The 24,795-nt window shown below is 42.0% G+C and overlaps 1 protein-coding gene across 2 annotated transcripts in view; it reads right to left on the bottom strand.

Annotated features, from left to right (window-relative positions):
• The window catches only part of efl1 (elongation factor like GTPase 1), a 320,174-nt gene that overhangs the window by 190,995 nt on the left and 104,384 nt on the right, over nt 1-24,795 (bottom strand). For both annotated transcript variants that reach the window (XM_080214115.1, XM_080214114.1), the window contains exon 12: nt 12,463-12,562. In XM_080214115.1, the coding sequence (XP_080070241.1) occupies nt 12,463-12,562 (100 nt within the window). The remainder of the gene's footprint in view (nt 1-12,462; nt 12,563-24,795) is intronic.

The raw sequence follows: 24,795 nt of genomic DNA, 5'->3' as shown, positions 1-24,795 counted from the left end.
CAGAGGGATCTGGATAGGCTAAGCGAGTGGGCGAGGACCTGGCAGATGGAGTATAATGTTGGCAAGTGTGAGGTTATCCACGTCGGCAGAAATAATAGTAGGAGGGATTATTATTTAAAAGGCGAAAATCTGCAGCATGCTACGGTGCAGAGGGACCTGGGGGTCCTTGTGCATGCATCGCAAATACCCAGTCTGCAGGTGCAGCGGGTGATCAAGAAGGCAAATGGAATGTTGGCCTTTATAGCGAGGGGGATAGAATATAAAAGTAGGGAAATCTTGCTGCAACTGTAGAAGGTACTGGTGAGGCTGCAGCTGAAGTACTGTGTGCAGTTTTGGTCGCCGCACTTGCGGAAGGATATTTTGGCCTTGGAGGGAGTGCAGAGGTGGTTCACTAGGCTGATACCGGAGATGATGGGGTTGGACAATGACGAAAGACTAAATAGACTGGGTCTGTACTCGTTGGAGTTTAGGATGAGGGGGGATCTTATAGAGACGTATAAGATAATGAAAGGGACGGATAGGGTAGAGGTAGAGAGATTTTTCCCACTTAGAAAGGATAGCAGGACTAGGGGGCACAGCCTCACGGCGGGCAGGGGGGCGCAGTTTAGAACGGAGTTGAGGAGGAACTTCTTCACTCAAAGGGTGGTGAATCTCTGGAATTCTCTGCCCGTTGAAGTGGTGGAGGCTACCTCGCTAAATATATTTAAGTCACGGGTAGATAGGTTTTTGATAGACAAGGGAATCAAGGGTTATGGGGAGACAGCGGGAAAGTGGAACTGATCCACTTCGGATCAGCCATGATCTTACTGAATGGCGGGGCAGGCTCGAAGGGGTGGATGGCCTACTCCTGCTCCTATTTCTTATATTCTTATGTTCTTATTTCACAACTCCAAATGCTACAAGGTTAACCACCTTTATTGAAAATGATTGTAGAATTCTTCCTTTACATTTTTACTGACATTACTACAGATGTTATGTGTCCAGTTCATTAGGTAAGACCACCTGATATTTTATGACTCTCATCCCTTTTCTCATACTTTACCCAATAAACACAAATTACTTGTTGAACTGTAATTATTTCAAGTATGTGTAGTTTGCCAACTTCAAGATGTTTACCAGGTCTTTTTTTCCCACTGAAGTAACATTTGAATGTTCAATTTATAACATTAAAATTAAGTCTTTGAAACGTATTGATCAAGCCCAAGATGGTGTGCAATGCTTCATCTTGTCAGCTTGGATCTTGTTTGTGTTCCTTGTGGGGACCTTGAATTGGATTCATTTTATTTTGAATTTGTTTATTGGAGCAAGCAATGAAATGGATTTGGGTTTGCATCGTCCACTCTGAGCACTGGCTTTGTAACTTGAAGAATGAAGTAAAAATTTTCAAACATATGAATGATGACATGAGGCACTGTTGGTTTCCTAGCTTATACCAGGGGTGGATGTTGGCATTAACAGTTTTTATAAGGCACTAAAGTAATAGCTGCATTCTTCCACAAATCTGACAGATGTTGCTATGTGCCATTGGCATCAATTCCATTAAAACAAAAATCATTAGTGGATCGTGGAAATTGAATTAGTAAAATACTAATACCACAGTCTCATAGCAAGGCAATTTCTGATTATGTGGCTATTATGCCAAGACATAACATTCCATATTGAATTATGCATTTCCTTCCCCATTGGTGAATAGAAATGAAGGAACAGACATGTTAATAGCACAAATCTAATTAGAGAGTCATAAAGGTATACAGTACGGAAAAAGACCCTTCTGCCCATCGCACCTGTGCCAATCAAAGGCAACCCACTTAACTATTCTAATGCCTTGTATGCGTTGGCATCACAAGTGCACATTTAAAAACTTAACAACAATGAGGGTCTCTGCTTTCACCACCTTTTCAGGCTGACTCCCATCACCCTTTTGGGTGAAAAAGTTTTTTTCTCATATCCCCTCTAAGCCTCTTATCCCTTACTTTAAAATCTATGCCCCTTGATCCCTCCGCCAAAGAGAAAAGTTTCTTCCTGCCTACTCCACCATGCCCCTCATAATTTTATACATCTCAATCCTGTTTCCCACCTCCCCCCCGCAAACCCGTCTCCTCTGCTCCAAGGAAACCAACCACAGTCTTTCCAATCACTCTTTATAACTAAAACTCTCCAGCCCAAAGAACATCCTGATAAATCTACTCTGCACGTTTTCCTGTGCTATCACATCTCTCTTGGAACGTTGGTTCCAAAGCTGCACACAATACTCCAATTTTGGCCTAATCAACATTCTATATAGTCCCAGTATAACCTCCTGGCTCTTAAACTCAATGCCTCAGCGAATAAAGGCAAATACACCACCTGCCTTCTTAACCATTTCATCCACCTGACCTGCTACTTAAGGGACCAGTGTAAATGCACATCAAGGTCCCCCTGATTCTCGGTGCTTCCCAGAGTCCTGCCATTCATCAAGTATTCCTTTGCCTGGTTTGTCCTGCCCAAGTGCATCATCTCACATTTACATTGGATCTAATTTATTGTTATTTTTGTAGTACTCCAGGAAATGCCAAGGAACCATAGTTCCTCCCTCTTTCGTCTTCTTCCATTTAACTTGGAAAGGCAGTGGCATCGTGGTATTGTTGCTGGACTAGTAAACCAGAGAGTCGGGATAATATTCTGGGGTCTAAGGTTTGAATCCCACCACAACAGATGGTGAAATTTGAATTCAATGAAAATTTGGAATAAAACTAAGGTTTAATGATGACTGTGGCACAATTGCTGATTGTCATAAAAGCCCATCTAGTTCACGAATGTTTTTTAGAAAAGGAAATCTGTCACCCTTACCTGGTCTGGCTTACATGTGATCCGAGATCCATAGCAATGTGATTGACTCTTAAATGCCCTCTGAAATGGCCTAACAAGCCACTTAGTTCCATTCAAGGGCAATTTGGGATGGGTAGTAAATGCCAGCCAGTGATGTCCGCATTCTCTGAACAATTTTTTTTAAACTTGGGGTCATTATAATGTTGTTTGGTCACTCTTCTCCATTACTTCATACTGATAGAGCTATAGTTCTATGCCATGAAATAATAAACAACCTTTTATTTGCAGTGTATTCTGACATATCATACACCAGAAAGTTCCTGGAGACTGCAAATGCATTAGACCTCTCAACTTATAGAAAACCACATTAACATCATGCTGAGCTACTCATATCTTTCTCCCTGGCATTAGCAAAACTTTCTAGCTGAAACTCAATCCAGTTCACAAAGTATATATTCAAAAAAACAAAGTTACTGCAGTACTGAACATAGCAACTGAAATTGAATTTTTAAAAATCAAGATAGAGTATACAGGTTACTAAACACTAAGTTGTCGGGAGTATGCACGCGCACGTATGTGCTTGGGGTTCAGCGAGGGGTGGGAGGGGGGAGTAATAGAACAAAGAGCAAAGAAAGTTGCAGCACAGGAACAGGCCCTTCAGCCCTTCAAGCATGCACCGACCACGCTGCCCGCCTGAACTAAAACCCTGTACCCTTTCTATGTAGGACTATATCCCTCTATTCCCCATCCTGATGTGGAGATGCAGGCGTTGGCCTGGGGTAGACACAGAAAGAAGTCTCACATCATCAGGTTAAAGTCCAACAAGTTTATGTGGTGGCACGAGCTTTCAGAGCATTGCCCCTTCATCAGGTGAGTGCCTGATGACTCACCTGATGAAGCGGCAGTGCTCTGAAAGCTTATGCTACCAGAAAAACCTGTTGGACTTTAACTTGGTGTTGTGAGACTTCTTACAGTGAATTCCCCATCCTAATCCTAGTATTTGTCCAGATAATCCTTAGAAGTCACTATCGTGTCTGCTTCCATTACCTACCCCGGCTGCAAGATCCAGGCACCCAACACCCTCTGTGTAAAAAAACTTGCCTCATATATGTCTTCTAAACCTTGCCCCTCGCACCTTAAACCCATGTCCCTGAGTAATTGAGTCTTCCACCCGGGGAAAAAGCTTCTGACTATCCATTCTGTCCATACCCCTCATAATCTTGTAGACTTCTATCAGGAAGTGAGTGTTGTAGATGTCTATCACATTATCTGAGCAGACTGAAATCAAAAGGTGAAGGCACTCCTCAATTGTATTAAGTTCTTCTGTATTTCCCATCTCGGCATCAGATTCGGGCCAGCAGGCGAACACACTATGCACACAAGCTAACGCACGGGCAAAGCTTGATTCCCAAATGATATTTTTAATAATTTTCAGAGCAGGGGTGGGAATGCTGACTTCCTTAGCACAATTTTAAAAAACTTGATTCGGAGCTTGCAATGCAGTTGGCTCAATTTACTTTCCAACAAAACTCGACCGGCACTATGCTTGCACTCCACATGGCATTACGCTCAGGCAGTCTGAGAGTTTCCCCAAGGGTATCTCATATTGCTACATTCCAGCCAGTTGGAACCTGACTAGGGAGCCATGCTGCCATTTTCACATCAAAACAGAGAAGTGGAAAAGGTTGCACTTCTGACATAAGACTGGCAATATAGCTGCACCCTTAAAACGTGCATTTGAGTTAATTCATCCCGTAGCTTGGCTCCTGGAATAATTGGTGATATTCTACTTTCGTCTAAGTCGAAGGATAAGTGAAAGCACATTTTTAGCTCGAAATGCTAGATATTAAATTACAGCAATAATGGACAAGGAAAGAAAAACATACAAAAAAGGAACATTTGCAATTACACATGGGAACAAGGCTTTTCTTTATGCATTTAACCATGTTTTAACAAAATATTATGCTGAATTGCAGCTTCACTGAATAGACTTTGAAAAACAGACAAAATAGACGATGTCAATACCAGCTGACATGTTTTCTACAAGAGATTTGGCTGATGTCATAGAATTGCTGATAATTTACATTCAACAAAAATTCTCTGCTGCACAAAGTGTTCATGGCAAATGTTTGTGCATCAAATGCTAAGCTGTGACAGGAATTAAATTATCAAATTTCAAGAATCCTTCAAGGGGGAAAAAAATACCAAAGCTAATGGTAAACTTTACCGCGCAACTGTTATAAGGTCAGTTGCTTGCTGCTTGGCTAAAGATTTATGAACAAAAAGTATCTACACTTGGATGCAAAGAAGTTACAATAGGTTACTGCTGAATGTTTAATAAGTTCAATGTGACACTTGGCACTGAATCAAATCCTACAGACTTGCTGCTGTGCACTGCCAAGTATGCTGTTCACTACCATTTGTTTTGACTGTGGTTTCCATTGTCTAACTTTCGCATGATGGATACAATCTGAAACAACAATGTCCTATATTTAGGCAACTCACCATGTTCCAAAACAAGCTTCTCTTTATCTGGGAAAACACAGTAACAGTATGCAGAAATTACTGGGAATGTAAATGTGAGTTTGGGAAAGGTTTAAAGTCTAATTTCTGAAAACCATTTTGTGGACTGCACATTACTTGCAGATTTTTCCTCCAAAACAACTGAATGAAAACTATAGATTTAATTTAGTCTTCATGAGTTTCTAATTTTATTTGCAAGGATTTCAAACTAATGTAGAAACAATTTAAAATATCGTGCCTTGATTTATTTTACTACCTGGCAGATTTTATTCTGGAAAATTAACACAAGGCTGTATATGATTTAATGACGGATTGTTCGTTGACATCAGGGTTGACATAGTTTTAAAACATTATTTGGGTCAAAACAGCTTGTCTGGAACTTTTTCCAAATAGTGCACAATCCAGCAATAAAGTTCAGCAGTGAGTTATAAGTGAACTCATTTGCAGTTTCATCAAGTATTCTGACAAAGAACAGCAATTCAAGGTCCAAATTAATACAACAAAAAAACTCTGCATGATTGCAACTCAAAGCCGAGTACCGCAGGTGAACAACAAACGTACACAGTTATATAATCAAGATGCTCTGACCATAATTGTCTTTGGCATATAATAAAACCCCTCTGTCATTATAATGTATAGTGCCTTAATAAAATCCTTCACACCATGAACTGCACCACCGCCCCCCCCCCCCCACCCTAGCAGGCAAAACACCCCTCTCTTGACATAGTAACCCCCCTAAAAAGCATAATAAATAGCTTCTAGCCACATCAACAGCACATTGGCAGTGTGGTTAGCAACTGCCACATTCAAACAGTGGATGGCACAGTGGTTAGCACTACTGCCTCACAGCGCCAGAGACCCGGGTTCGATTCCTGGCTTGGGTCACTGTCTTGTGTAGAGCCTGCACTTTCTCCCCATGTCTGTGTGGGTTTCCTCCGGGTGCTCCGGTTTCCCCCTTCAGTCTGAAAGATGCGCTGGTTAGGTGCATTAGACATGCTAAATTCTCCTTCAGTATACCTGAACAGGTGCCAGAGCGCAGCAACTAGGGGATTTTTACAATAACTTCACTGCGGTGTTAAAGTAAGCCTACTTGTGACACTAATAAACTTTAACTTTAAACATCCCTCAGCAACACTCAAACTCCCCACAGATCATGATGGCTTCCCCCTTCATGATAACCTCACTCCCCTCACTATAATAACCTTCGCCCTTGTCCACCCTCTGGCAATAATTCCCAGGGCCATAATAGTTATCCTATGCTCCCTCAGTATTAAAATTAGGGTTGATTAATTAGTTATCTGATTAATTTCTAAGTTCACGCTGAGTCAGTTGGGCTGAGTGGGAGAGGTGAGAGGACTACCACTTGTAAGCTCAAGTCCTCTTCTCAACTTCGATTGGTGAGACCACATTTGGAATACTGTGTTCAGTTCTGGTCACCTCACTATAAAAAAGGAAGTGGAAGCATTAGAGAGAGTGCAGAGGAGATTTACCAGGATGCTGCCTGGTTTGGAGGGTAGGTCTTATGAGGAAAGGTTGAGGGAGCTGGAGCTTTTCTCTTTGGAGCGGAGGACGATGAGAGGCGACTTAATAAGAGTTTGATAAGATGATGGTGGACGTGCAGAGACTATTTCCTCGGGTAGATGTAGCTGTTACTAGGGGGCATAACTATAACGTTCATGGTGAGAGATATAGGAGGGATGTCTGAGGTAGATTCTTCACTCAGAGTTGTTGGGGTGTGGAATAGACTGCCTGCTGTGATAGTGGAGTCGGACACTTTAGGAACTTTCAAGCAGTTATTGGATAGGCACGTGGAGCACACCAGAATTATAGGGAGTGGGATAGCTTGATCTTGGGATTGGACGTAGCTCGGCACAACACTGAGGGCTGAAGGACCTGTACTGTGCTGATGCGTTCTATGACTTGACCACTTACTCTTGGCTGGCATTGCAAAGAAGCACTGAAAGAGTGCTACTTTATCAAAGGTTTTGGTTGAAGCATTGTCTGGCTGCCTGTTCAGGTGGATACAAACAATCCCATGATATTTCATAGAACCAAAGAACCCCTGCAGTGCAGAAGGAGGCCATTTGGCTCATTGGGTCTGGCCTAACCACAATCCCTCGCAGGCCCTATTCCCATAACCCCACATATTTATGCTGCTAATTCCCCTGACTTTTGGGCCAATTCAGCATGGCCAATTCCCCTAACCTGCATATCTTAGGACAATGGGAAGAAACTGGTGCACCTGGAGGAAACTCATGCAGGCACAGGGAGAAAGTGCAAGCTCCACACAGACAGCGACCTGAGTCTGGAATTGAACCCGGATCCTTGGTGCTGAGAGTAGTGCTAACCACTGTGTCACTGTACCTGCCCCTTGAAGAAGAATGGGGTACTTGCCCGGCACTTTGTTCAATATTCCTCTCTCAACCAAAACCAGAAAAATGGATTGTTTAACAATTTATTTAATCATTGGTAGGATTGTGCTGTACACAAATTGGCTGCTATGTTTGCCAGCCTAACTACAGTGGCTGCACTTAAAAAGTAATATATTAGTTGAGAGGCACTTTAGGACATCTCAAGGATAAGCAAAATTCTTTCTTTAATTGGTCCATCTCATTAAGAGAATGCTCAGATATTCCATGTGAAGGGGAAATCAAAATGAGCAGTGTTGGAGATTAACTGTAAGACTACTGCTGAGGGTTGCAGATTTGCCACAACTTGCAGATATGTAGCTCCAACTCTTGGGGAGCGGCCAGTTTACCAAGGTCAGAAAAACTTCACAAAACAATTTTCTTTCTGTTTTCCTACAGTTTTCATTTCTAACACAGAGAAGTCCGAAGATGACCTCCGAGATAACAGAATGCCATGTGCAAGATGGCTACCAGCATATTAGACCAATACAGGAGAAGAGTCAGAATGAACTGATTAAAAATAAAGGTCTGATTTGACAACCAAGAGAACAATTCCATCAAATCCTTCTAGCGTCAGTTCATTTATATTCTCTTACCCACTGACAAGAAAATCAAAGGTGTAAATGTCACTGTATTTTATTAATTAAATCTAACCCGTCTAATACACTGTAAAATGAACAAAGTAAATCCGTATGTTTCAATTTCAACTAAATTGGATTGTACAAATCCCTCAAATCAAAACCATCAGCTCCATGCACAGAATATTTTTCTTCCTTTACTGCAGATCAGTACGTGGAATTAAAGGCACAAACACAGTTTACAAACAAATACTTCCTGTGAAAGGTTAGGCATATTTTGTGACAAAAACTACAAACAACCTTTTTCCACAGAAACATCGATTGGTTGTTGATTGGTAAGGAGATCAAAGCTTAGGGGGAAAAGGTGGGCGAATGAGGTTATGAAACTTTTTTTTATTCAATCATGGGACATGGGCGTCACTAGCCAGCCAACTTTGTTGTCCATCTCTAGTTGCCCTTGAACTGAATGGCTTGCTGGGCCACTTCAGAGGGCAGCTGAGAGTCAACCACATTGCTGTGGCTCTGGAGTCACATGTAGGCCAGACCGGGTAAGAATGACACATTTCCTTCCCTAAAGGACATTAGTGAACCAGAAGGGTTTTTTGGACAATCAACAATGGTTTCATGGTAATCAGTAGATTCTTAATTCCAGATATTTTAATTGAACTCAAATTTCACCATCTGCCGTAGTGGGATTTATTAAGCTTATTTATTAGCGTCACAAGTAGACTTACATTAACACTGCAATCAAGTTACTGTGAAAATCTCCTGGTCGCCACACTCCTGCATCTGTTTGGGTACACTAAGGGAGAACTTAGCCTGACCAATCTACATGACCAGCACATTGTTTGGACTGTGGGAAGAAACTAGAGCACCCCGAGGAAACCCATACAGACATGGGGAGAACATGCAAACTCCACACAGACAGTGATCCAAGCTGGAAATTGATCCCAGTCCCCTGGGCGGTGTGCAGCACTGTGCTGCCCCAGGTCCCTAGAACATTACTGAGCTTCTGGATTAATAGTCTAGCAATAACACCACAAAGCCATTGCCTCCTCTACAAATATCAGTGATGTTCGAATGGTGCAGCAGACTCAATGGCCCGAATGGCCTAATTCTGCTGCTTTATCTTACGGTGGTCTACACTGCAAGTTTTAAATTTAGTATTTCTTATTCTTCTCCAAACAGTTGTTTCATCATTGATTTCAGCATTGGCGAGATTGCGCAAGACACAAATTAGTTGCAATGTTTGCCAACACAACACTGACTGCACTTCAAAAGTAAAATAGTGAAGCACTTTGGAACATCTCAAGGACAGGCAAGGTTCTTCCCTCAACCAGGCTATCTCTTTAAGAGAATGTTCAGATACTCCATGTGAAAGGAGTAACCAAAGTAAGCAGTCCTGGAGATTAACTGCTAGACTACTGAGGGCTGTAGATCTGCAAATACCCAGTTTCATTAAATGTGGTTTTTCCAAACACACTGCCTTCACCATTAACATTTTTCACTTCATATAATTTAAAGCCAAACATTTTACTGGGGAAATAAATTTATTACTCAATAACTTTTTTTTTAATAACTTGTGAAATTTACTGTTAGAAGCACTTGTGTCTAGAATACAAATGATAGATTATAGTTTCTGGCAGGATCATCTTCATTCTGTATAAAAACTTGCTCCAAATAAAATAAGAGACCAGGGATTCTTCTCTCTGGTCTCTAAGGAACTCTTGAGGTGCATGTAAATGTTCACATTTTCACCCGTAGTGATGCTTCTTGTGGCAGACACCATCTAAGTTAATTCATTTTGATCTGGGTGGCAGCAACTCAGCAATATGATATTGTCCTAAGGCTGGATAATTTAATACTCAGAGGAGACTGTGTGGTAGTAAAGGCCAGAACATGGTGTACAAAGACTACTTTCCTTCAAGGAATGAAGGCGACCATCTCAAGATAGATAATCTGTCTTTCTTTCCACAATACCAACACATAAAGCAATGCATTTTAAGAAAAGGGACATTCCCAGAGTTTACTACCAGTGTGGTAGGGCATGTCAGTCAACACGTTGTACAGTTGTAAAATATAAACGTAATGATGCATTAATGTTATCAAATAGGTGCTCGCTAAGATTTGCCCAGGAATGGGCGAGTTGATTTTTAATTTTACCCAATGGGCTGCTATCTTCAAGACAGTTGGAATCAAAATTGCATTAAACCATGTTCTATTCAATAATGGCCACAATATGATAGGAACAATGGATCTGTTCTGCAGGTTTAACATAATCAGCAATCCAATTCAAACAGTGAGGAAGGGGACCATAATCTTTTTTTACTAACTGTCATCAAGAAAAAGCTTCAGGTATATATTCCAGATGAATTTTAAAGATAAGTGAATAAGGATGCCAAAAATAGTAATGTAATAGTAATACTGAACCAGTTGGCTAGTACAACAATAAATGTTTGGCCAAAGTAGTTTTCAGGAAAAGCATTTGCTATGGTACTTCACATCAGATCAAACAGATATACCATATTCTTGTAACACTATACCAAAATCCTAGTTTGGGCCAGTAAGGAACAGAATTTCCAGATGTTCAGTAATAACCAGGATACTGAGTTAGAGGGCACTCAGCTTGGATTCCAAAATAAGATGTCATACTTAGCTAACCAGCCTTTTTCTAAAAAATGACTTGAATGGCAATGGTTTTGTACTTTGTAAGGGAAAATGAGACGAAATGTGGACTAAAGCATACAATTTTAAATGGGGTGGAGTAACAGGGAGAACTTGGGGTTTCCATTCATAAATCTTTGACGGTGACAGCACAAGTTGGTATCAGTTTATGGGATCCTAGGCTTTCTAAATAGAGGCACATAGCGTATAAATAGAGCATTAAAAAAGGAAGTCACTACAGTGTTAGCCTTGAGCTGGACCATTGCTAAGGCTACTTATTTTCACCTCTGTTATAATGCCCATGTTCTGCCCTCTGTTAGCCTGTGGTGATCACCATATGCTCAATGGTGGGTATGTGAGGCCAGCCAAGAGTGCACTGGAATAGTCAAGTCTAGAATAATGAAGATAGGATTGAAGGTTTTAGTAGATGAACTGAGGTAGGAACAGAGTTGGCCAATGTAACAGAGGTGAAGATAGGCAGCCTTAACAATAGTGTGGTTTGTTGTCACAAACATATCTAGGAGTCAACATGACACTATGTTTATGGACAATCTATTTACCCTGAGTCAGTTGTCAGGGAATGGGGATGGAGTCTGTAACTAGGGAACAGAGTTTGTGGTAGGGAGTAAAGACTCTGACTTTTGTCTGCCCAATATTTATTTGGAAGGAGATTCCTGCTCACTGGATGCGAGCTGGACAGTGGAGGAGTCAAGAGAGGTGATAGTGAGGTAGAGCTGAGTGCCATCAGTGTAAGCGTGGAATCTGATGCAATGTTTCAGATGATGTAACTGAGGAGCAGCATGTAGGCAGCAAATTGGAGGGGGCTTAGGAGAGATTCTTAGAAGACGCCAGAGGCAATGGTGCAGGAATGAGAAAAGAAGCCATTGCAAGCGACACCCTGACAATGATTAGATATATAAGAATAGAACCAGGTGTCTGCAAAATTATCCAGATAGACAACTGTAGAGAGGTGTTGCAGGAGGATGAGGTATTAACTGTATCAAAGATTGCAGACAGACAGATGGATAAGGAGGGATATAATTTACCTTTGTGATAGTCACATAGAACTTTATTTATATCCTTGATGAGGGCTATTTGAATACAGTGGCAGGGTGGAAGTCTAATTAGAAGGATTCAAACATGGAAATTTCAGGAATCCAGTGGAACAAGCCTTCTGAAAACAATGATAATGTACCAGTTCACACCCCAATTATCTTTCCGCATTTGTCTCCCCCACCTGCCAAAAAATGGGCAGGAAGGTGGCAGAAAGAATAAGCCAACAGGCGTTACAGAGGCTTGGTAATGTGCTTCATTGTTACATTTGGGATCAGTGAAAGCACAATTCATTCAATCTTCATATGATTCTATCAAAGCTTCACATGAAAACTGACCAAAATCACTGACTGGTGTAGTAAGCAATCATATAGATAAGGAACAGAAAATGACAACTGCAGAAATCATACAAGACTAACATCTCTCACCTCAGCTTATTCTGGGGCAAAGCCTTGGAATCAACAGCAATCATCTTGCAAATAAACACAATGACTGGGGCCGAATCATCACTCTTGCATTCAAGGAAAGCTGGATATATAAAAGGAAGAAAGATAGTTGTTACTACTTTAATAAATCAAAGGGGTTGCACTATTGTGCTGACAAAATCAAAGGCCTAGGAAGAATATGCAAGTGAAACAGTTCTTCATCCTCAAGATACAAGATTTGAAGAATAGGATGTGATTTTCTTCCCTACAATTACAAATCTCAGTTTCTGACAAGGCACTATCAGAAAATTGCTTTATACAATAATTGTGTTACGTTTTCTGCTGATTTTCTCTTTTAAATGACATGAACCAAGATAAAAATCTGCAGTTTTAAAATAGATTTTAATATCTTGCAAATCAGTTCTCACTGGAAGTAGAAGAACAATCTAATTACTGACTTAATCCACAATCCACAAGAGCACAGTTGTCCAAATAAGTGAAATAGAGATAAAACAGAACGTCTGTGTTACATCAAGAACTGTGGCCTATTTTAAAATCATGCATGGAACTGTCGGACAACTGCTGAACTCAGCAAGGCTGGTTCGCTCATTAAAAACAGACCAGCTCCCTGTACAACATTTGGTCATCCTCCAGTGCACAATCAGACCAAGGGAAAAATGCATAAGGACCTTTCTAAGAAATAATACAGTTCAGGATTGCATTACTCAGTAATGCAAAAGCTACCAACCATTTTTGTGTTATTCAAAACTTACCAGTTCACGTAAACATTTTGGCTTGACCTTTGCAGTGGCCTTGACCTCTGATACATTTTTTTTCAAACTTTAAAGCCTTAGTAAACAGAAACATTGGGGGGAACAAGATAAATCAGCTCAAAGAACAATTTTTACCTGAATACTAAGCTTGGACAAAGAATAGGGGAACAAAGATATCACGTTTGGGTCTATTCTATTTCAACTTAAGGTTTTTAAGTTTGAGAAAAAAAATCTACTGGGGGCGGGTGGCAGCATTCACCTGAACATTTATATTGTAAAACTAATGTATAATAAAATTGATGTGGGCCCACTTTACATGGAGCCCTAATTAACAAGACCTCTCCCATAAACTACGTGAACGATGCGTGGATGCCAATGAGGGTACATGTCACTACTGATCCCTTGTTGTACAGAAGGAAACCCCCAGTGTAAGAACAAAACCCAAGTCGGGTTAACCCCTCTGCATCTATGCTACCCGCAATTCCCACCAGGGACATGGAGAGTGTGCTGAAAATGCATTGATATTCCCACAATACTGACAATAATCTATTAATAAGATGCTTTACTGCAGAAAAACTTATACCTTTAGTTCTATTATGGAGTTAAAAACAGTCAAAAAAAGACACAAAGAAAAATAGAAGATTCAACTGTCAATAGTGAGGTGCCACAAAGGGAATTGAGAAAGGGTGAGAGTCAAAGGAATGGAGTGTTTGGGAAAGGGGAGAATTTGAAGTGTGAAATGGTTACAGCAGAGGTTTCCAAACTAGGGTCTGCCGGCCCCTAGGGGTTTGTAAAGAATATCCAGCAGTCCGCAAGGTTGGCAGCTACCACGTAACAGGCAAACAACAATTCAAACACAGAAAAGCTTTTAAAAATTAGAGAAATTAGAGAGGCGGCACGGTGGCACAATAGTTAGCATTGCTGCTTCATAGCACCAGCGACTTGGGTTCTATTCCCAGCTTGGGTCACTGTATGTGTGGAATTTGCAGTCTTCCTATGTCTGCTTGGGTTTACTCCGGTTTCCTCCCACAGTCCAAAGACGTGTGGGTTCGGCGGATTGGTCATGCTAAATTGACCCTTAGTGTCAAGGGGACTAGCTAGGGTAAATGCATGGGGTTGCGGAGATAGGGCCTGTGGTTGGTGCAGTCTCGATGGGCCGAATGACTCCTTCTGCACTATAGGATTCTATGAAATCAAATGGGCCAATCAGACTAATGCCTTTTGCAGCGCTGGATGCTGTTAGGCTGATTTAGTAAAATGGTCAAAGTGACCTTCAAACTACTTTTGTTTCAATAAATGTACTTTCCCATGAAAATCTAAGGTGTGTTTTTTGGTTCAATCACTGTCTGGTTAATAGGTCTCCTCAGTTCCAAATGATAATCAGAACCAGTGGGATTAATTTATGGGCATTAGAAAGGTGGCAGAAGGTTGTTTAATTTTGAATAATCCCATTTTACAAAAATCTAAAATCTCTATTTCACAAAAGCTTCATAGTGAAAATCAGGAGATGAAGAGGAATAACAAAATTTCTTATTCAGCATTTCTCTTTTGAAAGGTGGTTACAATCTACATTTTTAATGTAAACGGAAAGGAAAAGGAATGATATGTCATGCCAGACACATTTTAATGCAGTACAAACTGATTCCCCTCTCCCTGCCAATTTTCTCCATATGTTTTCTCCTTAGCCCTCCTGATGGCAGTGACCCTTTCCTGAGTTATGGTTTCTACTGGGGCCTTTAGTGACTTGTCAAATTGGCCATTATACATCTGTGAGCTTTGTCAGGCATGAGTAAACTCAGCCCGATTTTTCCCTTATATTACACACTGTTTTCAAATATTTTCAGCTGGGATCAGTATTGAGAGTTTACAAACCCTGAGCTGATTTCCAGCCCTGGAACCCCTAGTAGGCAAACAGCTAACAATACTAAGACTAAGGGACTGAACCAGAGAACGTCTCCAGTTACATGCTCTATTGAACAATGAGGAGCTTTAAGAAACTTTTTTAAAAACTGTGTTTATGGAATGGGGGCATCAGTGACTAGGCCACCATTTAGTACCCAACCCTATAAGTGGTGGTGAGCTGCCTTCTTGAACCGCTCAGTCCATCTAGCGCAGTTACACTCACAGTGCTGTTAGGAAGGGAACTGTAGGATTTTGACCCAGAGACAGTGAAGAAATGGCGATATAGTTCCAAGGTCAGGATGGCTTGCTGGGCAACTTGCATGCATCTTTTGTGCTCTTCCTTGTGTGGTAGAGATCACTGGTTTGGAAGATGCTGCCAAAGGCTTCTTGACGATTGTCCAAGTGCATCTTTTAGATGGCACTACTGTCACACTGCACGGTGGGGGGGTGGAGGAAGGGAATGTTTAAGATGGTGCATGCCAAATGAATGGGCTGCTTTATTCTGGATGGAGCCAAGCTTCTGAAGTGTTGCTGGAGCTGCACTCATCTAGACAAATGGAGAGTAATCCATCACAGTCTTAGCTTATTTATGGTGGAGAAGCTTTGAGGCGTCAGGTGATGAATTACTAGCTGCAGAAATCCTAGCCTCTGACCTGCTCTTGTAGCCACAGTATTCTGGTCAATGGTAACCCTCGATATGTTGAAAATGAGGGACTCAGTGATGGCAATACCCTTGAATGTCAAGGGGAGATGGTTAGGTTCTCTCTTTTCGGAAAAGGTAATTACCTGGCACTTGTGTGGCAATAATATGACTTACTTGTCAATCTAAATCTGAATATTGTCCAGGTCTTGCTACATTTGGACACAGACTGGTTTGGTACCTGAATAGTCACAAATGGTAAACATTGTGCAATCATCAGCAAACAAAGGAGGTTTCTTTATACAATTTCTGGGTCTGTTGTCATTAAATTGTCATGTTTAGTCAACAACTCCATTATCATTACTAACAGGTCAGTGGGACAACAATTTGAACTTTAGTTGTGCGCTAACCTCACCATTTCTAACTTTATATGACTGTGTATCCTCTCAAATCCATAAGCATAACCTTGTTATCAAAACTATGAATTATCTTCCTACATTTGATCTCTCGAAACCGACCTAGGAAGAATAGAATCATAGAATTCCCTACAGTGCAGGAGGAGGCCATTCAGCTCATCAAGTCTGCACCAATCACAGTCCCACCCAGGCCTTATCCTCTTAACCCCACATATGTACCCTGCTATTTCCACTGACACTATGGGACAATTTACCATGGCCAATCAAACTAACCCACACATCTTTGGACTGTGGGAGGAAACTGGAGCACCCGGAGAGAACATGCAAACTCCCCACAGACAGTCACCTATGGCCGGAATTGAACCCAGGCCCTGACACTGTGAGGCAGCAGTGCTAATCACTGTGCCACCATGCCTTTTATTACTTTAAATAAATTAGCTTAAAAAAGTTAGTGTGTCAAAGACAACAAAAACAGAAAATGCTGGAAAATCTCAGCAGATATGACAGCATCTGTGGAGAGGGAACAGAGCTAATGTTAAGTCTAGATGATCCCTTAGCAGAGCTGAAGAAAACTGGAAATGGGATGAGGATTATACTGCTGCTGGGGGAGGTGTGAAGCTATAGAGGCCAAGAAGAGGGCCATCGATAAATGGAAACCGGGGATATATTGACGAAGATGTCATGGACAAAAAGACAAGGGGAAATTAAATGGTGATGATCAAAAACTTGTTTTGTGAGTATATTAAGAGAAAGCAGGTGGCTAAGAGTGAACTGGATCTCTTAAAGACAGAGACAGGTGACACTTTAAACAAAACTCAGAAGTTCTGAACAGGCTTGAGATACTGAATGGCCTACTCTTGCATATTATATGTCCTCAAAAGATGGACAGGATCAGGTCTATCAGATGGTCAATTCAACTGATAAGTATGATCTACAGGTATATAGTAATAAAGACAAGGAACTTTTATCCCATCTGCACTTAGCGTCTGATTATTCAATGAAGAGCCAGTGAACTTGGCTAGAGGATTGAAATGAATTTCCCTAGGCGTTAAACAGTTTCTGATGCTCCTGGCACATTCCACATGGTGTGATTAGGATCTCGACCTAATCAGAACTCATTTGTATTCATATTAATTTCATTAGCAAGATTAAAATTGAACGCAGCGATCTCCCAGTATGCTCCTGATGCCCCTCCCCCAATTGGAAGTCACCCAGTTGCCAATCACAGCAGATCCCTAAAGACAGGGACCAGGCACTATGGACTCCAAGGGAAAACAAGGAAGCGAGTACCATTCTCCATTTTCCTTCAGGGTGTCCAAAGGCAAAGTAAATGCTCTCAGGTACAGAAGAGTTCTTCAGGGGAGCTGGGGTTTGGGGGCAGCTCTGATTTGGCTGGCAGTGTTCAGGTCAGGGGTCAGGTGGCGAGTTTTCCCTCTGCTATTGTAAATGCATTGCACCATCTCTTAGCACGTCAATTTCAAAGATCTACGAGATTGCACTGGATAACGGGGATTGGGGTCACTACCTGTGTGGAGTTTGCACCTTCTCTCCATATCTGTGTGGGTTTTGGCCGGTGTTCCAGTTTCCTCCCAAAGATGTGCAGGTTAGGTGTAGTGGCCATGCTAAAGTATCCCTTAGTGTCCTAGCATGCGTAGGTTAGAGGGATTAGCGAGGTAAATATGTGGGGTTATGGGGATAGTGCCTAGGTAGGATTGTTGTCTGTGCAGAATTGATGGGCTAAATGGCCTACTTCTGCACTGTAGGGTTTCCGTGATTCAGTGAGCCTACTCTCTGTTGTGAAAGTTTTTACGTATCACTCAGCATGTCAATTTCAAAGAGCTGTCAATTGGTCGTGGCTGGTCTTCTTTCTGTTGCTTTTAAAAGCTTTGAAGTGCTTTGTTCACATTCTATTACACGCCTCATTAACTTTCACAACCCATGGGAGCGGCAGTTCTTGGCTCTTTCAAAGGAGAGATTATGATTATTTATATAGCTCTTCAGGGTCCATTAACTCTAAAGTACTCTCTCAGTCTGAGCTCATTTCTTTAAGGGGATTCTTTTGAATTCTGAAGTGCCTCCCAGAATGCGCAGGTATACAGTCCTAGTGCATTTTATTTTAAAGGGATTTTTTTCTAACATTACTGATTGAACAGCATGCCTTTACTGGAGGCTGATTTTAACCAATACACACAGCTGGCACAACTCAGACACTCAATTCTAAGGGTTCCTCGATGACGTTCTTCTTGTAGCTGCTGCTGAATTCTCTGGATAGATGTGATAACCATGCCGGGGGGGGCTCGCAGGCCATCACAGCCCCCAGGTAGTCAGGGGCATGATGGACACTACATCAGCACTGCCCCAGAACATGCAGTACCTAGCAGTGCCAGGTTGCAACTTAGAGGGTGCCAGGGGCAGTGTCAACAGGTAAGGCCGGAAAGGGGAGGGGGTGCATTTGGCGGGGTTTCACTCACTTGGGAGGTGGGAGCCTGATATCCCAATGCCGGAGTCTTTGGAGTAGCGAGTGAAGGGGTTGGGTCACCCTGATGTCTGCATGGTACGGGTGGGTAGGAGGGGACTCGAACATTTCATTGTTGGGTGGGGGGGGGAGCAGCAAGGGTCGTGGGTCTTCCCCTCATCTACAGGGGGTCATGTGTGTATGAGGGTTGGAGGGAGGAGGGGAATCTGTCTCTACTTTGAGGAAAAAGTTTATAAACTGTTCATTGCATGCAAATTGATATTTCACCAACAGATGGCAGCAATTAAGCACAGTTCTCTACTCTGGTCATGTACGTAAATAAGCCATTAAAGGTGTGAAATTCACCTTGATGTGTCCTGCTTTGTATTCTGGACATTGTTCATTTGGTATTAGAGAGAAACCAGCTATTGTTGGGTTTCGACTGGACTGAAACAAAAATGAGTTGGTACACCAAATTTCCTTTGGTCAGCATTAATTTCAGATCCAATTCTTTACTCCATTCTTAAAGTCACAAAGCCAACGCTCAGTGTGGACCGGGCAGAACCAAATCCATCTCTTTGCTTGCTCCAAAAGCCAAATTCAAATTGAATCCAATTCATGGTTCTCACAAGAGATACATGCAAGGTCCAAGCTGACAAGATAAGGCACTGCACCCATCTTGGGCTTAATATTATGCTTGATCTTAGACAAAAGGTTAAAGAGTGCAAAGAGCCGAAGCAACAAGAGTAAGAATGAAACAGTAAAATAAATGCAAACAAGAACAATCACAAATAAAACAAAAGAATAAACATAATTAAGACTGTTTTACAACGGGAATGGGGGGGTGGGGGGGCAAAGTTCCAAAAGCATTGCAAACTATTCATAGCCTTTGCAAGTCTAAAGGTGTCAGCCATGCCTCTGGGTAACAAAGAACAGACATGATTACCTGTAAAGGCTCACATTCCAACCATTATTTTGTAAATTGAGTTTTGTCTTTATGTGCCATTTGTGAACAGAACTCCCACTCACCTGGCGAAGGGGCAGTGCTCCAAAAGCTAGTGGCTTGTGCTACCAAATAAACCTGTTGGACTTTAACCTGGTGTTACGAGACTTCTTATTAACAAAGAACAGTACAGCATGGAACTGGCTCTTCAGCTCACTACGCCTGCTTTGACACATGACATCTTTCTAAACTAAAGGCCTTTTGCCTCTACAGGGTCCCTATCCCTCTATTCCCTGTCTATTCACGTATGTCAAGATGGCTCTTAAACATTGCTATTGTATCTGTTTCGACCACCTCGTCTGGAATTCCAGGCACTTACATCCTCTGTGTAAAAAAAAAATTACCTCTCACATCTCCTTTAAACTTTCCCCCTTTTACCTGAAACCCATGACCCCTAGTCATTGACATTTCTACCCTAGGAAAAAGACTCCAGCACTTTCACTTTGGAATAAAAAGAACAAAGAACAAAGAACAAAGAAAATTACAGCACAGGAACAGGCCCTTTGGCCCTCCAAGCCTGCACCAACCATGCTGCCGACCTAACTAAAATCTCTTTCCCTTCCAGGGACCATATCCCTCTATTCCCATTTTATTCATGTACTTGTCAAGACGCCCCTAAAATCACTACTGTGTCTGCTTCCACTACCTCCCCCCGCAACAGGGTCCAGGCACCCTCTACTCTCTGTATAACAAATCTGCCTTATACATCTCCTTTAAACCTTGCCCCCTTGCACCTTAAACCTTTGCCCCTAGCAATTGACTCTTCAACCCTGGAAAAAAGCTTCTGATTATCCACTCTGTCCATGCCTCTCATAATCTCGTAGACTTCTATCAGGTCCCCCCTCAACCTCCGTCGCTCCAGTGAGAGCGAACCAAGTTTCTCCAATATCTACTCATAGCTAATGTCCTCCATACCAGGCAACATCCTGGTAAATCTTTTCTGTACCCTCTCCAAAATCTCCACATCCTTCTAGTAGTGTGGCAACCAGAATTGAACATTATATTCCAAGCATGGCCTAAGGTTCTATAAAGCTGCAACATGACTTGCCAATTTTTAAACTCAATCCACTAGCCGATGAAGGCAGGCATGCTGTATGCCTTCTTGACTACCTTCCCTACCTGCATTGCCATTTTCAGTGACTTGTGTACTTGGATATCCAGATTCCCTTGCCTATCAATACTCTTAAGGTTCTGCCATTTACTGTATATTTCCTATCTGTATTAGACCTTCCAAAATGCATTACCTCACATTTGTCTGGATTAAACTCTATCTGCCATCTCTCTGCCTAAGTGTCCAACTGATCTATATCCTGCTGTATCAGCTGATGGTCCTCATCGCTATCCACAAATCCACCAACCTTTGTGTCTTCCGCAAACTTTTTAATTAACCCAGTTACATTTTCCTCCAAATCATTTATTACAAACAGCAAAAGTCTCAGCACTGGTCCCTGAGGAACACCACTTGTCACAGCCCTCCATTCAGAAACGCACCCTTCCACTGCTGCCCATCTTCTTTGACCAAGTCAGTTTTGTATCCACCTTGCCAGCTCACCTCTGATCCCGTGCGACTTCACCTTCTGGACCAGTCTGCCATTATATCATAGATTCAAGAGCTACTCCAGAGACCTGAGCACATAATCTAGGTTGGTACACCAACGCCAGTGCAATACTGAGGGAGTGCTGTGGAGTTGGAAGAAATTGTTTTTCAGATGAGAACGGAACTAGGCAGACCCACCTATGCCACATCACTGGGAGTTCGCCCTAGTGTCCTGGCCAATACTTAGACCTCAATCAACAATTCAACCAACACAGATGATGTGGAGCTGCCGGCGTTGGACTAGGGTAGGCACAGTAAGTAGTCTCACATCATCAGGTTTAAGTCCAACAAGTTTACTTAGTAGCATGCACTTTCGGACACTGCTCTTTCATCAGGTGAGTGCAGGATTTGTTTCACAAACATGGCATATATAGACACAAAATCAATTATAAAACAATGGTTGGAATGGGAGAAATCAAGTCTTTACAAGTGCAGGCAATGTGAGTGGAGAGAGGATTAAGCACAGGTTAAAGAGGTGTGAATTGTCTCAAGCCAGGGCAGTTAATGAGATTTTGCAAGCCCGGCAAGTTGTGGGAGTTACAGATAGTGTGACATGAACCCAAGATCCCGGTTGAGGCCATCCTCATGTGTGCAAAACTTGGCTATTAGTTTCCGCTCAGCGAATCTGCATAGTCGTGTGTTGTGAAGGCCGCCTTGGAGAACGTTTACCCAAAGATCAGAGGCTGAACGCTCTTGACTGCTGAAGTGTTCCCTGATAGGGAGGGAACACTGGCTGGTGATTGTTGAGCAGTGTTCATTCATCCCTTGCATGGTCTCGCCAATGTACCATGCCTCAGGACATCCTTTCCTGCAGTGCATCAGGTAGACATGTTGGCCGAATTGCAAGACTATGTACTGTGTACCTGGCAGATGGTGTTCTCACGTGAGCTGATGGCATCTGTGTCGATGATCCGATACATCTTGAAGACGAACATTTCATCAAGGCTATCCCCACACCCTCACTACTTGCCTTCAAATAGGCACGCAACCTCAAACAGACCATTGCACGCAGGAAACTACTCAGCCTTCAGGAGAACAGTGACCACGACACCACACAAGCCTGCCACAGCAACCTCTGCAAGACATGCCAGATCATTGGCACTCTAACTGTCCTCGCTTGAGACAATTCACACCTCTGTAACCTGTGCTTAACCCCCTCTCCACTCACATTGTCTGCATCTGTAAAGACTTGATTACCTGTAAAGACTCGCATTCTAACCATTATCTTGTAATTGAGTTTGTCTTTATATGCACTGTTTGCAAAACCTTGCATTCACCTGATAAAGGAGCAGTGCTCCAAAAGCTTGCACTACCAGATAAACCTGTTGGAGTTTAACCTGGTTTGTGAGACTACTTACAACACAGACAATATAACCATTATCTCTTGGTGCCTTGCTGTGCTTAAATTGGCTGCAGTATGATCCTACAAGAATAACCACGCTGCAAAAGGATTTAACTGGCTGGCAGTGCTTTGGAAAGTCTCAAGGCTGTCAAAGTCTCCAAGTACAGATAAGATTTTCTTTCTTAAGCAGAATGGATTTAAATAGGTGAAAATGAAGGAATAGATGCAGAAAAATGGAACGGCCATGAATCTATAGGTAAGTTACAGAGGAGTCCAGTGTCTGGATCCCTTTTAGACATCTATTAAAGTGGGAGCATTGCTATTTAGTTGTAAGAAAGGCTTCACCATCATCATTATCATCCTCAAGTCAGCACTGCTTCAGGCCTACTTACATTTACAATATTTATTCCACTTTGCTTCCCCTGAACTAAAAAGTAATCATCTGTAAAGGGTTGGAGAGGAACTAAAGACACCTGAAGGATTTGAAACAAGATAGGGGTGGGGTGGGGGGCGTAACCCATTCCAGATCTCTTTGTTGTTTGAGAGGGAGAAATACCACATACTAAACATAATGCCCTTGTGACCCTACACATCGGAACGCTAACAGCGATCTCATCGCTGATTACTATACTATCACTGCTTACAATGTGATCTCCTCTACATTTGGGGAGAACAAAATGCTGATTGGGAACCAATTTACAGAACACTTCCAATCAGTCCGCACACATGACCCCAAGCTTCCAATGGTAATGCAATTTTAATTGTCCACTTGCTGATAGCTGTGACTTTGGCCTGCTGCACTGTTCTAATGAACTTAACACAAGCTTGAGGAACAGCACCTCATCATTCAATTCGGTACTATGCAGCCTTCCCGTTCCGACATTGAGTTCAACAATTTCAGACTATAAACTGGGCCCCTATTTTGTGTCCTTTTCTGTGCTTGTTTCAGTTTTTTCTCATTTCTCTTTCGCTTTCAGACAGTTGCACACCTACTCTTAGGCGCATCCTTTGTTTCTTCTCACAACCCATTATCATTCCCTTTGGTCATCTGCAACTAACGCCTCTGTCATTCGGTTTTTCTTTGCTCCACCCTATTACAGACATTCCTTTATCGTTAACTCACCCACCCCTTGCTCAAATCCTATTACGTTGCTACCTTTACCCAGTTAACAGAAGACCTTGATCTTCTCCCCCCACAGATGCTGAGCGTTTCCAGCATTTTCTGCTTTTATTTCAGGTTTCCAGTCTCCACCGGGGTGGGGGGGAAGTTTTTGTCTGCTTTTTGAAGAACTAGTGTTTTGCCCAATATTCATCCGTGAATGCTGATGTATAGCGCCAAATATAGTGGTAATGCTCCCACATCTAAAGCATTACACTGGTTTATGCAGTCATTACTACCATTACTGGGATTAAAGTGACAAGCCACATCTACTTTCAGGCTCTTGCCACACAAGAAGCAGCATTCACTGCCTGGCCTGCTGAGAGTTTGCAACATGTTCTACTTACGTTTTTCAATTTCCAGTATCTACATATTTATTGGCAGAAAAACCCAAACAAAAAGGCATTCTAGCTGTTCAACAGGAATTGGACATCATCTAATAAATAAAAGCGCACCCTGCGATGATAAAATTGTGTGCTCTTTGTGAAACAGGAAGGAAGCTGAAAATTGCACTCGTCCTTTCACACTAATAAGTAAAAAAAAACACTTACAGATGGTGACAGGGTTGATCTAATAGCTAATGCAAAACAGCCTAGAAAACCAGTTGGATTTTTACTGTCTCCTCATATGTTGCGTCTTCAAGCAATGAGAATGGGACTGAGGCAGGAGTTAAGATTCCCTATTGAGACTTCATTTCTATAGCTCCTTTCATGATCGCACTTCAGAAGTGCTTTATAGACCAGTTAAGTGTTTCTGAAGTGTAATCACTACTATAATGACAGGAAACAATAAACCAATTAAACATCAGGAAGACCAAAGTCTAGCTTCAAAACAGAATTAAAACAACGTGGAGTTTTTTTTTGTTTTTTCCCACCATGTGGCCAGTAGTCAGTGAGGCAAAAGAGATGGAAAGTAAATTTCAATTTCACATAGTGTTAAAGCATTTGCAACAATTGCTGAGTGGATGACCCATCTTAGCCTCCTCAGGCGGTCTGCATTTTAACAGACTCCAGTCTTCAGCAAATTAGATTCACTCCACGTGATATCAC

Source organism: Carcharhinus amblyrhynchos, chromosome 28, assembly GCF_965287045.1.
Source record: "Carcharhinus amblyrhynchos chromosome 28, sCarAmb.v2.hapA, whole genome shotgun sequence".
Lineage (NCBI taxonomy): Eukaryota > Metazoa > Chordata > Chondrichthyes > Carcharhiniformes > Carcharhinidae > Carcharhinus > Carcharhinus amblyrhynchos.
The sequence above is the reverse complement of the archived record's forward strand: the minus strand, read 5'-3'. Positions and strand labels throughout refer to the sequence as shown.